We start from the raw sequence: 15,427 nt of genomic DNA on the forward strand, positions 1-15,427 counted from the left end.
GGGGAGGTAATACTGCTCGAGGGAGAATGACAAAGAAAGTGAATTCCAAAAGCATGACAAACCACTCTCCAGGGGTTTGCCTGACACCCTTCCTAGTTTCCAAGACCAAGTAGGAAAACTCTCCACTGGTCAAGAGAAGACAGCAAAGACACAAGGCTCAGTGTCCGCTCTTCACTCAGACGGCCTTGTGCTGCTGGATGATAAGTGTGTCAGTAAGGCCCAGAGTGTTTCCCTTTCACATAATTACATTTATTCGTAAACAAGCTCTTCTTAGTGCTTTAATTTTTTTTCTGAAACACAGTGAAGTATAAACCTAGAGGTAAAGGATGCCTCTTTGGTTAACAACAGAGCAGTGCTTCTTGTTAAAAATGCAGATTCTGACCCAGATGGGCTAGAGTGGGGCCTGAAATTCTGCACTTAACAAGCTCCCAGGAGGTGATGCTGCTGATGCTGTTCCACATTTTGAGTCACAGAACATATGTATTAAACTGGCAATCTGTTGGTTTAGACGTGATTTGTTTGGCCGGTACAGTGTTTAGGAAAGTAGAGGATCTGACAAGCCAGGGTCTGCATTCCAACAGGGTAAAGATGAGCAGGGGCTGAGGAACAGGGTAGACAGTCTCCAGTCTGCTGGATTCTCCTCTCCCCCGGCCCCTCACCCCACCTATTTGTCTTAAATCTGGTTTTATTCACTTCTTACACCTGCCTAACTCCTTTAACCCAGATGATTAACCTTATCAATTGCTTCTACCTAAGTACATCAAAATCAGTAACACTGTGCTAAAATACACATCAAGTTTGTTCCCTCATTAAGGGATTCACAGGAAGACCGAGCTGTAGTACTGAGAAGTGAAGTTTGGAGAGCCAGAGGATAGAAGAAGACAGTAAAGAATAACAAAAAGAAAAATAGAAGAATAACAAAAATCCCCAGGTTACTAGAAGTTAATGACACATTTCTTACCATGAAAATGAGAATCAGGGTGTCACTTAAAATGAAAAATTAGTTGTATCTTATAAAGCCTAGTTCTTAAAATACTTATAATGTGAATAAAACAAGAAATAAAAGAATAAAACACAAGTAAAACAAACAGTTCTCAATAAAGTTTAACTTACATTAATTTGACTATCTATCTACCACCTTACATCCAGCTATATGTATAATGCTCATGGTTCTTAAAAAGTACTTTCACTTACATTCTTGCCTTCTCATTGAAGTCTCACAATAGCCCATTTCACAAATTTAAAAACTGAGAGAAGTTTCATGGCAGACCCAAGGTGACTTAGCTAGTTAAGGGGCAGAGACAGGAACCAGAGGTTTCTGACCCTAATCCACTTACTCTCTCCACCAAAAACAAACAACTTGAAACACAGCATCCTTGGAAAATTTCTGTATCAACTGGTCTAAATCCATCCCTTATTTTTCAAGAGATCAACATACAGGATCTTGTAGATCTATAAGATCTTGAGTTTGTGCTTTATGGATTTTACCCATAAATGAAAGACTGGTCAAATCACTAGATGAACTCATTTCAACTCAGTCCTACTGTGGTACTTGCATGTCTGTGATGGATTCGAGCATAAGCTTCTGCTCATAGGTGCTACAAAGTCCAGCCCTCTGTATACCTGGTAACACAGCTCAGCGAGTTGAGGGGATTCCTTCACGGCCAGTGGGCCTGTTCTCCCTTCAGTTCCCTTCTCCAAGATGTTCAAGATTGCGTGAAGGCAGGTCCGAGGGCAACCTAACACTCCTGCATGAAACCAAAAGAAAATTCAGCTTCTCTTTTCAAATTTTGGCATTAAAAACCTTAGAATACATTTATAAAACTTAAAGTTTTGTACACATACACTCTACTGTAAATATCGTTTCAAATACTGATACAGAAAATTTATTAAATACTAATTTTCCAAGGCTTAATTTATCTAGACTTCATCTAAATCCCAAAAAAATCAACCTGTCACATAATTTTTCATACATTATTTCTTTCAGTGAATTATCCCACGAGCTCAGAATTCAATACATAACCATTTAGCAACAAATATGAAAAAAAAAATAAATGGCTATGTGTCTTGTGGCGATACCTGGGTCTTGCAGGTTTGTGGTACTGACAGGTTTCTTTAATTCAAAGCCCAACAGGTAGAGAGCGAGATTGGGTGGATTGCGTTCCAGAGAGGTAATGAGAAGATTCAAGATGTGGATTCTTGTTTCATGACGGATTCCAGCTAATTTCTTTTCAAGTTCTGAGCCTAGACGTGGAAATAACACAGCAATAAAAAGTTACCAAGGGTCAAACTGAAAAATATAAAACTTGTATCTCAAACCTCAGATGTTTTCTTTAGCTTTAGTTTACTTGATTAGCTATTACATTAAGTTCAGATTTAAGAGGTTTCCCAAAAGTCTATTTACTGTTATGCTAGCAAATTCTCAAAATTACCTATGTCACCACTAGACATTCAACAGTTTTTTTATTTACATAAAATAAAAAATACACGTTAATCTAAGACATACCCTCTTCTAGACGTACAAATTCTTCTGTATCTTCACTATCCAAACACTCTACAAAACCAGCCATCAGCTTCTGACTTACACTCTGAAATCATATAAGGATTTTAAAATGACAAGTTATTAAAAGGTTCTAAGTATTAGAGAAACTATAATATGATATATAATTATAAATGCTTGGCTATAAAGACAAAAGGCAAATCTGCTCCAAGGAAAGTATTAGGTTTTAGCTACATTTTTAATTAATATAAAACTCAGTTCCTTAACTGAGTGCCATTTAGCTTGCTATAGAAATAAGTAAAGAGGACTTCACTGGTAGAGCAGTGGATAAGAATCTGTCTGCCAGTGCAGGGGACACAGGTTCGATTCCTGGCCCGGGAAGATCCCAAATGCCATGGAGCAACTGAGCCTGTGTGCCACAGCTACTGAACCCACGCTCGAAGGCCCATGAGTGGCAACTACCAGAGCCTGCACACCACAACTCCTGAGCCCACGTGCTGCAACCACTGAAGCCTGTGCACCCAGAGCTAGCGCTCAAGAGAAGCCAGCGCAATGGAAGCCTGTGCATCACAACGAAGAGCAGCCCCTCCTCTCCACAACTAGAGAAAGCCACACAAAGCAGAGCAACCCAGCAAAGCCAGAAGTAAATAAAGACAAGTAATTTAAGAAACAAAAACTTTTAAAGTTTATGGCTTTTAAAACTTGCTTCATTAATTTTCTTTCCCAAAGAATCAAACTAGTTTTTAAAAACAATAACATTAAATTGCTATTTCATAACCTCTTCATTATATACTCTATGCTATTGATCTTAACTAAAATATAAAATAAAATTCTCATTTTTTCTCTTTAGAAATGTATTACTTACACCAGTTTTATATTTTTGGGCTGAGAGATTAGATACTACTCTCTTTCCTTTAAGAACTCTATGTATGTGTGTGTGTGTGTGTGTGTACACACTAAGTCATGTCCAACTCTTTGCAACCTCATAGACTATAGCCCTCCAGGCTTCTCTGTCCATGGGATTCTCCCCAGGGATTGAACCCGTGTCTCCTGCTTGGCAGGCATATTCTTTACCACTGAGCTAAGTGGGAAGCCCTTAAGAACTCTAGCAGGATACTAAAACTGGTAATAATTCAAACTCGAACACCAATGAACTGAAAATCTGCATCCAAAGTCTTCTAATTAATTATGTGGCTTCATGAACTTCATCCAAAAACCAGATTAGACATCTAAAATTTACTATAAATAGTGGTTCTCAACCTGGGTGGTACTGCCCCTCTAAAAGGCCCTTAGAATTATATGAGAGCATTTTGAGTCTTCAGGACCAGGGACTGCTACTCAAAGACAGTGGCAGGGGACCAGGGATGCTAAAAGTCCTGCAATTTGAGAGACAGTTACGCTCAAAATGAAGATATGTCCCATTCAAAACGCCAAAAGAGTCCCTGTTTCAAAATACCAAAACCCAATAGTATTCGTCAACTAGCTAGAGCAGTAATTTCCAGCATAAAATACACAAGGGGAGGAATGTCTATAAAGAGAAAGAAAAATAACAGATTCTCCAATTATAGCTATTCAGTGAATAGAAAGAGAACTAGACTAAAAGAGGAAAACATCTAAAACACTCTACAGTGTATCAAATGAAGTGACACAACTGTGGGTCACCAAAAAGCCACAGAGGCTTCCCTGGTAGCTCAGTGGTAATGAATCTGACTGCCAATGCAGGAGACACAGGTTCCACCCCTGTGGAGTGGGAGATCCCCTGGAGAAAGAAATGGCAACTCACTCCAGTATTCTCGCCTGGGAAATCCCATGTACCAGGAGTCAGGCATGCTACAGTCCACAGGGTCACAAAGACTTGGACATGAGTTAGCAACTAACCAACGGCAAACAACAACAAAAAAACCACCACAAAAGCAGACAACTCACAGCAGTGAAATCAAAACTGCAGAGGCTCACTCAGCACAGAGGCAACTGAGGAAGAGTGAAACAAAGGATGCAAAAAACAGACAGAAGGCGCACTTACAAACCTCACCTGCCCTTTAACGTGCTTGTGGAAGCACATTAAACGGTCTCCTTAGGCCATACAGTTACATACTATAATAAGTATACATATTAAGAGTATCCCTGGGAATGGTATTATTGTCAAACACAAATCATAGCCCAGTACATGGTAGGCTTTCATCCATCATATACAAATATACTTACTCTCAGAATTTTCCCACACACAAGAATAAGATGTATTCTGGATGTACCAAAAAAATAATAAGAAAAGCAATAACAAAATCAGTTAGTTACCTGGTCATGTGTGAAATCTCCAACCAATTTTATTTGAATATTGGAATTGCAAGAGATACAGCAGAGGATCTTGGCACTTTCAAAAGCCAATTCTGGATTAGTATTGCCATGATACAGGTATCTTTAAAACAAGAAAACATTTGAGGATCAATGTGATGAAATTTTTGCTTCTTACTATACTCAATACAGAACATTCACAACCAGGGCTCTCCTACCCATACTGCACTTTTGGTAAGTTAGACAAAGGTTTCCCCTTCTATCAATAACTAGATGTAACCTGTTATGGGGGCTTCACCAGTGGCTCAGTGGTAAAGAATCTGCCTGCAATGCAGGAAACACAGGAGACTTGGGTTCAATCCCTGGGTTGGGAAGAACCCCTGGAAGAGGGCATGGCAACCCACTCCAGTATTCTTGCCTGGAAAATCCCACGGACAGAGAAGCCTCTTGGGCTACAGTTCAGAGTCGCAAGGGTCAGACAAGACTGAAGTGACTGAGCAACCTTGTAATGGGTTGAATGGTGTTTCCCCAAAATTCACATGTTGATAGCCAAACCCAGAATGATCTTATTTAGAAAGAGTCTTTGAAGATATAATTAACCAAGTAAAGATGAGACCATTAGGGAGAGCCCTAATTCAATGACTGATAGCCTTATAAAAAAGGGAAAAGTAGACACAGCCACACACACAAGGAGAATGCTATGATGTAAAGCTGAAGGCAGAGACTGGGATGATGTGTCCATCATTTACTGAACACTAAGCACTGCCAGCAAACGACGAGAGGCTCAAACACACACAATGAAAAGTTTGCTCCCCAGCCCTATATTCCCCAAACATCCAACTTCCCTACAGGAGACAATATTAAGATTTCGTCATTTTATACTTTGAAATATTTAGGGCACAAAATAAATTAGAAAGAAGAAAAAGAAATTACAAGGTTCAGAGTCATTAAAATCAGAGTCGCAGAAGAAGACAATAATAAAATGAGACCAAAAAAATGCTTAAGTGATGCCTTACAGATCTGATCAGATTTGGACATCAAAGTTAGAATGCCATCTGATTCACGTCGTCATTTCTCTACCTACACAAGGAACTCACCTGGCAATGTTCACCACATTATCTGCCTTCTTGGTTCTGGGATTGATTCCCTGTAATAGCTGTTCTAAAGGAGAGACGATCAGAGCCAGCTGACTCTCTCTCAGCAGATCCATGAAGAGGTTTTCCTTCTGCAGAGTAAGATTGAGAAGTGCAAGGCAATGCTGCACTGCTTTCTCCAGGTGCTTCTTTCCTACAGAGCAAAATCAAAGTTAGAGAGTTCTACACGAATCTCAGAAACTCAGAATCAATTCTCAGGAAAACAAGAAAAAGGGGAAGTTCCAGATTCAAAAAGTCCTCAAGTCTTCAAACCTTTAGCAGTTAACTTCACAGAACTGCTCACTCAGACAAGTCACTGTAACTGTTGTGACTCAGATTAGTTTAATGCAATGGCTTCTCAGTAATTTTTCCTGCATTCTTTCCCTAATTATTTAGAACAGAGTTCTCAGATGGGAGTGAGTCTGGCCCCAGAGGACATCTGGCAATATCTGGAGACTTTTGATTGTCACAGCAAGGGATGCAGTACAGGCCTCTAGTGGGTAGAGGTCTACAACACACAGGACAGCCTCCACACTAAAGAATTATTCTGCCAAAAATGCCAGTGGTGCTGAGGCTGAGAAGCTGATTTAGAATAATACATAACCACCGTGGAAAATGTGGAAAACAAAGAGGCAGAAAATATGAACAAGGGCTACATAGAGTGCCACCATTCACACTTAAAACTCATGGGCTCTGGAGTCAAATTACCTAAGTTCAAATCATAGCCTTGACCCTGGAGAAAGAAGAGAAACCCCTTCATGCATCGATTTCCTTATTCATTAAATGGAAATAATATCATCTACCACACAGGCCTTTCATACAGATTAAATATATTAATACATGTAATGAGCTTTTAAAATTGCCAAGTGCATAGTAAGCACTTAATAAATAATAATAACTTATAGTAATAGTAAATGAAATTTATTGAACACCACATACCACACACTATAGTAAATGCTTTTACAAATACAATGGAGAAAACAAAACAAAAAGTACTTTAAATTTAGAGATGTTACAGTTGTAAGAGAGAACTATGATTACCTACCAAAGACCCTGCAATAAGACAGTTATAATGAGAGTCTCTGTATTTCAGTCTGCTCTCACTTTTAATTTACTTTCATGATATGACTCACTAAAACAACATGTAGATACAGAGGAAATCTTATGGTGAAAAGAAGTTCAGAGGTCATCTACTTCAAAGCTTTAATTTACACACGACAAAAACAGCAAAACTGTTTTCAAGCTATGGCGACATTCAGGCACATACCAGGGAAAGGAGCATAGGTATCAAGCTGTTTAACACCTTCCTCTAGTAAACTAAGGGCAAGCTCCAACATGGGTGACTCATTCAGAAGGTGATACATCAGACTAAATCCCGGCGGCTTATAGGCTATTATTTCTTCTCCTAAATAGAACATAACATAGTCCAAGAGATGGTGAATTAGTATTCTTGTCACATCCTTTTTATGAAACATGAGATTTGTAAATTAAATAATATCTAAACAAATGAAGCAAGCTTCAACTTAGAGACAGTGACCCAAACTATATACAATGGTTATTTCCACAAGGGCTGATCTGCACATAGTAGTTGGTTCACATGGTACACTGATATGTAACTCATTAATCTGTAGGCAATGTTCTTACTCTTTCATTCGGTGAAATTTTACTTTATTTTCTCTTGCTTAGAACAATCAAAATGACTAAAACAATGTAACAAAACACATAAAATTATAATTTAGTTTATAACCAGAAGTAATTTACATCTTATGCATAGTAACTTATAAATTATAAATAGGTTTATAGACAGCTGACACTTTGTTTGAAAGTGACAGAATTAAACTACCTTGTAGTTCCACAAACTGATCCACAAAATCTTCAAGTTGAGGTTCATAATCTCTGAGCAATTTATAAAACACCTCCAGAACAACCTCAGCAACTTCCCACTACAGAAAGACACAAATATTTCAGTAACAATAACAGTTCAAGGTGATAGACTGGGTAACTTTTTCATCCCTCTCACTTTCCTCCAGAAAATGTGTGAAGCCCCTTTTCTACTTTCTTGAAGCAATATAGAAAGCCCAATTCATTCTGCTTTGTTTTGCTAAAGGACAGTGGACTGGTTAGTTTTTCAAAGTAAAACAGGTATAAAAAAATTAGTAAAAGAAACATTTCTACAGCAGATATTTGAGCTTTGATAACAAATCTAAAGCACCCAATATCTATCCATATAGGGTTCCATTTATAAATTAAAATTTATAAATTTAGTTCATAAATCTACCTCAATCTATAATGAAAAACCATCACGTTTGAACACTTCTCCAAAAGCGTCAAACATTCAGTTTCTCTAAGGATCTCAGCTGGACAGGATCTGAGAAAACATCTCATCAACTCTTATTCTGCAGGTGAAGTAAGGGAAGCTCAGAGCACTGAATGATTTCCCGAGACCAGAAAGCTTGGCAGCCAACATGCTGGAGGTCCAGCCCCGCACTTCTAATTCCCAGAGCAGTGTTCACAGCTCTAGCCAAAGTTAAGAATCACTGGTAGGCTTCCTCCAAATGACCTCATCTTTACCTCTTTGTTTAAAATGTTTTTAAAAGCTATGTAACACTAAGGAAAAATATTTATGCCAAAGGGAAAATATACTGTACAGACATAACTGTACAGACAGTAAAATTAAACTGTTTAAAAATATCTACTACATAAAATTTTAATAAGGCTGAGTCTAGTAACTGTAGACAGTGGTTTTTAAAATTATTACTTTAGTCATTATTTCCACTGCATATGATTTTATCAAAGCAGATTTTTAAAACTAGGACTATGACAATCTTAATTTTAAATTATTTTAATTACTCATTTTTCTCTATTTTCTAAGTTTTCCAAAATCATTTAAATAAAAAATGTTTATCACCACATGATAATGGACTTTAGGATTACTAAATATATATGCTGCCTCAAACACTGTTTATATTTATTTCTCTCAATCCAAAGCACTGTTTTTGTGACAAGCTAGTGTTCTAAAATACAACAACATAAATTAAACCTAAAAAAGACTTTCTAGTGAAATAAATTCAAAAAATTGAGGGAAATTTTCTTAGGGTAATATGTTAGGAAATCATTGGTAGCTGGAAGAGAAGCAGTGCTAGAAATATAAAAATGCATGGGTGAAAAATACTAAGCACAGAAAATGAGTGGCTTACTAAAGCTCTAAATCCTTAGGTCATAACTGACCTTTTTAAGAAAAAGCAAGTAAGATATTTAAAAGAAATGCCAAGAAGTATCAGAACATTTTGTTGAAGAGACTGCAATTGTTAGCATCCATTATCCATCTTAAATGACTTTTATTAATAAGGCATGACTGCTACTAATGCTTTCATCCAATAAGGAAATACATGTTAATGTTGCCTTTAGTGAAGAAGGCAAAGGCACCCCACTCCAGTACTCTTGCCTGGCGGATCCCATGGACGGAGGAGCCTGATGGGCTGCAGTCCATGGGGTCACTAAGAGTCGGACACGACTGAGCGACTTCACTTTCACTTTTCACTTTCATGCATTGGAGAAGGAAATGGCAACCCACTCCAGTGTTCTTGCCTGGAGAATCCCAAGGACGGGGGAGCCTGGTGGGCTGCCGTCTATGGGGTCGCACAGAGTCGGACTGAAGCGACTTAGCAGCAGCAGCAGCAGCAGCAGCAGGCCTTTAGTAAAACATATACCCCTGTTGGTATTGATTTTTAGCCACATGAGAAGCAAAACTTATAAAGCAACTGACAAAAAATAAACTTCAGCTATCTGGGACTAAATATTAGAAACTAACTATGTCCAATAATATGGCAATGAAAAATAAGCTATACGAGATACAAGTAATGATTATGCAGTCATTAAAAAGACTCTTCTCAAAGAATCTTTAATAGCATGAAAAAAATCCTCAAATACTATGTTTAGTGGCCAAAAAGGGATATAAGCTAATATCACTAAATGTTTCAATTTAAGTAGATATGCAAAGGAAAAAGAATAAAAGCAGTTATCCCTTCCTTTGGTAACAAGATTATGGGTGATGTAATTTCTTCACAAATTTTTCTGTATTTTCCTAATTTCCCAAAGTAGCATGAACTAAATTATTTTATAATCATTAATACAACAAACAAACCCAACAGGTTCAAAAACGGCAAACTATAAAAACAAACTAGAAATGTCCCTGTAAGGTATTCTGTCCGCGAGGGTATTCTGTGAACCAATAAACAGTATTATAGACTAAAGTGAATTACGTCAGAACCTGAAAGGGTCTCTTACACAGCTTAGTGGTTATGAGCTTAGATCTGGAATCGGAGTCCTAGGTTCAAATCCTGGTCCTGGACCTTAGGCAAGTTCCTTAACCTTGCTAAGCCTCCATCTGTAAAATGGGAATATTAATAGTACCTGCCTCTCAATACTATTATAATTACATAAGATGATACATACAAAAGCTCAGTTGTGAGTGTACTACGAGACCAAATATGAGCATAAATGTCAGTGTTCCCTCGGCCTCTCTCCAAGGCTTATATATCTAATGAACCACAGTGTGCCTTCCCACTAAGCCAAGACTCCACAACCCAGAAGGGCTACTTACTAACCAATATTAATTGATGTGCAAGTTAAAACTTATTTCAATCCTTAACCTAAATCATCCCAATAAAGGATAGTGTATTTCCAACTGCCAAAGGTATATCATTTTTGGTTCAATTTTGGTCAAAATTTGTTCAATTACGGATTTAATGACTATGACTTCATATCAATTAAATGGTGGTGATGGTTGGTGATTCAGTAGTTAAGTCATGTCCTACTCTTGCGACCCCATGGACTGTAGACCACCAGGCTCCTCGGTCCCTGGGATTCTCCAGGCAAGAATACTGGAGTGGGTTGCCATTTCCTTCTCCAGGAGATCTCCCCAACCCAAGAATCGAACCCAGGTCCCCTGCACTGCAGGCAGATTCTTTACCAACTTAGCTATGAGGGATGCACACATTTTTTTTTTTTTTGGTATAACCAGACTCAAATCTGAAAATTACATGAGCAAACTGGGAAAAAGTTGAGAGAAAAACTAAGAACAGAAATTTAGAAAACAAGGACTTCTGAAGATAAACTAAAGAAATCAAACTTACGTGGCAAGGGTACTTATCCTGCTTTGAGCACGAGATGTGTTCTTGAAAATGCATAACCCTCATTTCTTAAATTGTACTGTATTTTATAAAGCAAATAGTAACACTCTCCCCTCTTTGAGACCATGATCAAAGCATCATCATACAAAAAGCCAGCAGTGTGCTTCTCTGTTATAAATCAATTAAATTACTGATCACTAAAGAGTCAGTGCTTTGGTTTTAATGCTTGAATGTATTTTTTAATACATTTAAACCAATCAGACAATGGATATGTCAGTGTAAGACTATAAATTTTACTTTCAAAAGCTAAAATGAATTTACAGCATCTCATACCTCTAATAAAAGAAAAAGCAGCAATAAAATAAATAAGGAGACAAAAGTTTTTCTCTGAACATAACCTTTTCAGCTGCTCTCCGGTAAGCCCTTGTACGGAATCGGAGAAACACAGAATCTCGCAGGAACTGCAAATAAGGGTCAAAACCAGGGGGCCGCAGTCCAGCACCCAGATTAGAAGGAAAGGAGCTCTCCACCAGGATACTAATTAGCTGGCAAAAGGCGCGAGTTAAAGGGTATTCTTCACACCGGGATTCTATTTCATTTAGTTCCACCTTCCAAAGAAAAATAAAGGAAATTCAGTAACATAAAACCACTAGCTTTAAAGTGCAAAGCATTTTTCAGACTTTAACTCATTACTACCGGTATACTATCACACTCAAAGACCCACAAAGACATTACCATTTTTCTATTTAAAGGTAAAGATACAAAAGTTAAAAACAGATATCAAATGTTTCTTTTAAAAAAAAGAGGAAGGGGGCATAGAGAGAAAAAAGGAAACTTAAACAAGTAAATTCACACTTCACAGCTGACCCAAGTAGCCAAATTAAACTGAGTTCAAACCAAACTTTCAGTCTTGATGGCTGCCACTAACATACTTTTCCAGCTCTGAAACCAAAAGTGTTTTGATCTCTTTCATAAAGTTTCATCTACATTTCAACACAGAAAATCCTCAAATGAAAACACATCAAATTTGAAAACTACAGAAACTTAATACGGTAAGAATATATTTTTCTTAGTCTTTTAATCATGTGAATGCATGACTATAGAATTTAAACTAAAAGGAAACTTTTACCTCAATACCAATAGCTTGCCTCTGGCTTGGAACCCGAACGGTCTGCAGTATCTTAAAATAATAAGAAGAATGTGCTGTTAGCAGCATTCCTCATTGATCAGTGAAAATCAGTGGCTTTCAATAATATAATAGTCACGTACATCACCCACCACATCTGTACGTCTTAGTGTCGATCAGAAATGACAACCGAGAAGTCTCCAGTGAACTTTCATGAGCAACTGTGTCCACATTCAGGGAGAACTTCCAATTACTTGGGCTTCAGAAAACTGGTAATTTCTTAAGTGCACACAAGATGTATTTTCAACAAATTTATTCTCAGATATTTTAGGCATAAACCTTAAAAGGATTTATGGGATGAAATCTCACCAATGTTCAAGACACTAGTCTTGTTCACAACCAGCCCTACTGTTGGCACCAAAAAAACAAGAAGTAAATTTGTTAAGAACAGGTCTCTTATGTGAACAGAAGTTTTGGGTTAAGAAGTTCTGTCCTGACCTTGCTGGAGGCATAAATAGTCTGGTATATAATAATTATACTCAATGTCAATACTTTATTTTTTGCAAATTCCACTATTAGGTGTAATCCTCTTTAAGGAAAAAAAAAAGCCTTATCTAAGACAGAAATGTCTAAACCCAATCACACATATCTCAGGAATAAAGAAGCACTAAGCACTCAGGACTGACAGAATGTGGTCCACTGGAGAAGGGAATGGCAAACCACTTGAGAACCCCATGGACAGTATGAAAGGGCAAAAAGATAGGACACTGAAAGATGAACTCTCCAGGTCAGCAGGTGCCCAATAAGCTACAAGACATCAGTGGAGAAATAACTCCAGAAAGAATGAAGAGACGGAGCCAAAGCAAAAACACCACCCAGTTGTGGATGTGACTTGTGATGGAAGCAAGATCCAATGATGTAAAGGGCAATACTGCATAGGAACCTGGAATGTTAGGTCCATGAATCAAGGTCAAACAGGAGATGGCAAGAGTGAACATTGACACTTTAGGAATCAGTGAACTAAAATGGACTGGAATGGGTGAATTTAACTCAGATGACCATTATATCTACTGCTGTGGGCAAGAATCCCTTAGGAAAAATGGAGTAGCCATCACAGTCGACAAACAAGTTCAAAATGCAGTCCTTGGATGCAATCTCAAAAACGACAGAATGATCTCTGTTTCTTTCTAAGGCAAACCATTCACTATCACAGTAATCCATGTCTATGCCCTGACCAGTAATGCTGAAGAACATGAAGTTCAAGAGTTCTATGAAGACCTGCAAGATTTTCTAGAACTAACACTCAAAAAAGATGTTGTTTTAATTACAGGGGACTGGAATGCAAAAGTAGGAAGTCAAGAAACACCTGCAGTAACAGGCAAATTTGGTCTTGGAGTACAGAATGAAGCAGGGCAAAGGCTAATAGTTTTGCCAGGAGAACGCACTGGTCATAGAAAACACCCTCTTCCAACAACACAAGAGAAGACTCTACACATGGACATCACCAGATGGTCAACACCTAAATCAGACTGATTATACTCTTCTCAGCCAGAGATGGAGAAGCTCTATAGAGTGAGCAAAAATAAGACTGGGAGCTGACTGTGGCTCAGATTATGAACTCCTTATTGCCAAATTCAGACTGAAACTGAAGAAAGTAGGGAAAACCACTAGACCATTCAGGTATGACCTAAATCAAATCCCTTGCAATTATACAGTGGAAGTGAGAAGCAGATTTAAGGGACTAGATCTGATAGACAGAGTGCCTGAAGAACTATGGATGAAGGTTCATGACACTGTACAGGAGGAGGGGATCAAGACCATCCCCAAGAAAAAGAAATGCAAAAAACCAAAATGGCTGTCGGAGGAGGCCTTATAAATAGCTGTGAAAAGAAGCGAAAAGCAAAGGAGAAAAGGAAAGATATACCCATTTGAATGCAGAGTTCCAAAGAATAGCAAGGAGAGATAAGAAAGCTTTCCTCAGTGATCAATGCAAAGAAATAGAGGAAAACAATAGAATGGGAAAGACTAGAGATCTCTTCAAGAAAATGAGAGATACCAAGGGAATATTTCATGCAAAGATGGGCTTAATAAAGGACAGAAATGGTATGGACCTAACAGAAGCAGAAGATACTAAGAAAGGTAACAAGAATACACAGAAGAACTATACAAAACAGATCTTCACAACCCAGATAATCACAATGGTGTGATCACTCACCTAGAGCCAGACATCCTGGAATGTGAAGTTAAGTGGGCCTTAGGAAGCATCACTATGAACAAAGCTGGTGGAGGTGATGGAATTCCAATTGAGCTATTCCAAATCCTAAAAGATGATGCTGTGAAAGTGCTGCACTCAATATGCCAGCAAATTTGGAAAACTCAGCAGTGACCACAGGACTGGAAAAGGTCAGTTTTCATTCCAATCCCAAAGAAAGGCAATGCCAAAGAATGCTCAAACTACTGCACAATTGCACTCATCTCACATGCTAGTAAAGCAATGCTCAAAATTCTCCAAGCCAGGCTTCAGCAATACGTGAACCATGAACTTCTAGATGTTCAAGCTGGTTTTAGAAAAGGCAAAGGAACCAGAGATCAAATTGCCAACATCTGCTGGATCATCAAAAAATAGAGAGTTCCAGAAAAACATCTATTTCTGCTTTATTGACTATGCCAAAGCCTTTGACTGTGTAGATCACAATCAACTATGGAAAATTGTGAAAGATATGGGAATACCAGACCACCTGACCTGTCTCTTGAGAAACCTATATGCAGGTCAGGAAGCAACAGTTAGAACTGGACATGGAAAAACAGACTGGTTCCAAATCGGGAAAGGAGTACGTCAAGGCTGTAGATTGTCACCCTGCTTATTTAACTTATATGCAGAGTACATCATGAGAAACGCTGGGTGGATAAAGCACAAGCTGGAATCAAGATTGCCGGGAGAAATATCAATAACATCAGATATGCAGATGACACCACCCTTATGGCAGAAAGTGAAGAACTAAAGAGCCTCTTGATGAACGTCAAAAAGGAGAGTGAAAAAGCTGGCTTAAAACTCAACATTCAGAACACTAAGATCATGGCCTCTGGTCCCATCACTTCATGGCAAACAGATGGGGGAACAGTGGAAAGAGTGACAGACTTTATTTTGGGGGGCTCCAAAATCACTTCAGATGGTGACTGCAGCCATGAGGTTAAAAAATGCTTACTCCTTGGAAGGAAGTTATGACCAACCTAGACAGCATAT

The 15,427-nt window shown here is 38.2% G+C and overlaps 1 protein-coding gene across 1 annotated transcript in view; it reads right to left on the minus strand.

Moving 5' to 3' along the window:
* Positions 1-15,427, minus strand: part of NUP205 (nucleoporin 205) — an 80,093-nt gene that overhangs the window by 37,515 nt on the left and 27,151 nt on the right. The window contains exons 14-22 of the mRNA XM_027538906.1: positions 12,187-12,237; positions 11,456-11,665; positions 7,769-7,868; positions 7,193-7,330; positions 5,890-6,079; positions 4,796-4,916; positions 2,507-2,588; positions 2,080-2,244; positions 1,624-1,748 (exon numbers count right to left, since the gene is read on the minus strand). Coding sequence (XP_027394707.1) covers positions 1,624-1,748; positions 2,080-2,244; positions 2,507-2,588; positions 4,796-4,916; positions 5,890-6,079; positions 7,193-7,330; positions 7,769-7,868; positions 11,456-11,665; positions 12,187-12,237 — 1,182 coding nt within the window. The remainder of the gene's footprint in view (positions 1-1,623; positions 1,749-2,079; positions 2,245-2,506; positions 2,589-4,795; positions 4,917-5,889; positions 6,080-7,192; positions 7,331-7,768; positions 7,869-11,455; positions 11,666-12,186; positions 12,238-15,427) is intronic.

This window comes from Bos indicus x Bos taurus, chromosome 4, assembly GCF_003369695.1.
Source record: "Bos indicus x Bos taurus breed Angus x Brahman F1 hybrid chromosome 4, Bos_hybrid_MaternalHap_v2.0, whole genome shotgun sequence".
NCBI classification, from domain to species: domain Eukaryota; kingdom Metazoa; phylum Chordata; class Mammalia; order Artiodactyla; family Bovidae; genus Bos; species Bos indicus x Bos taurus.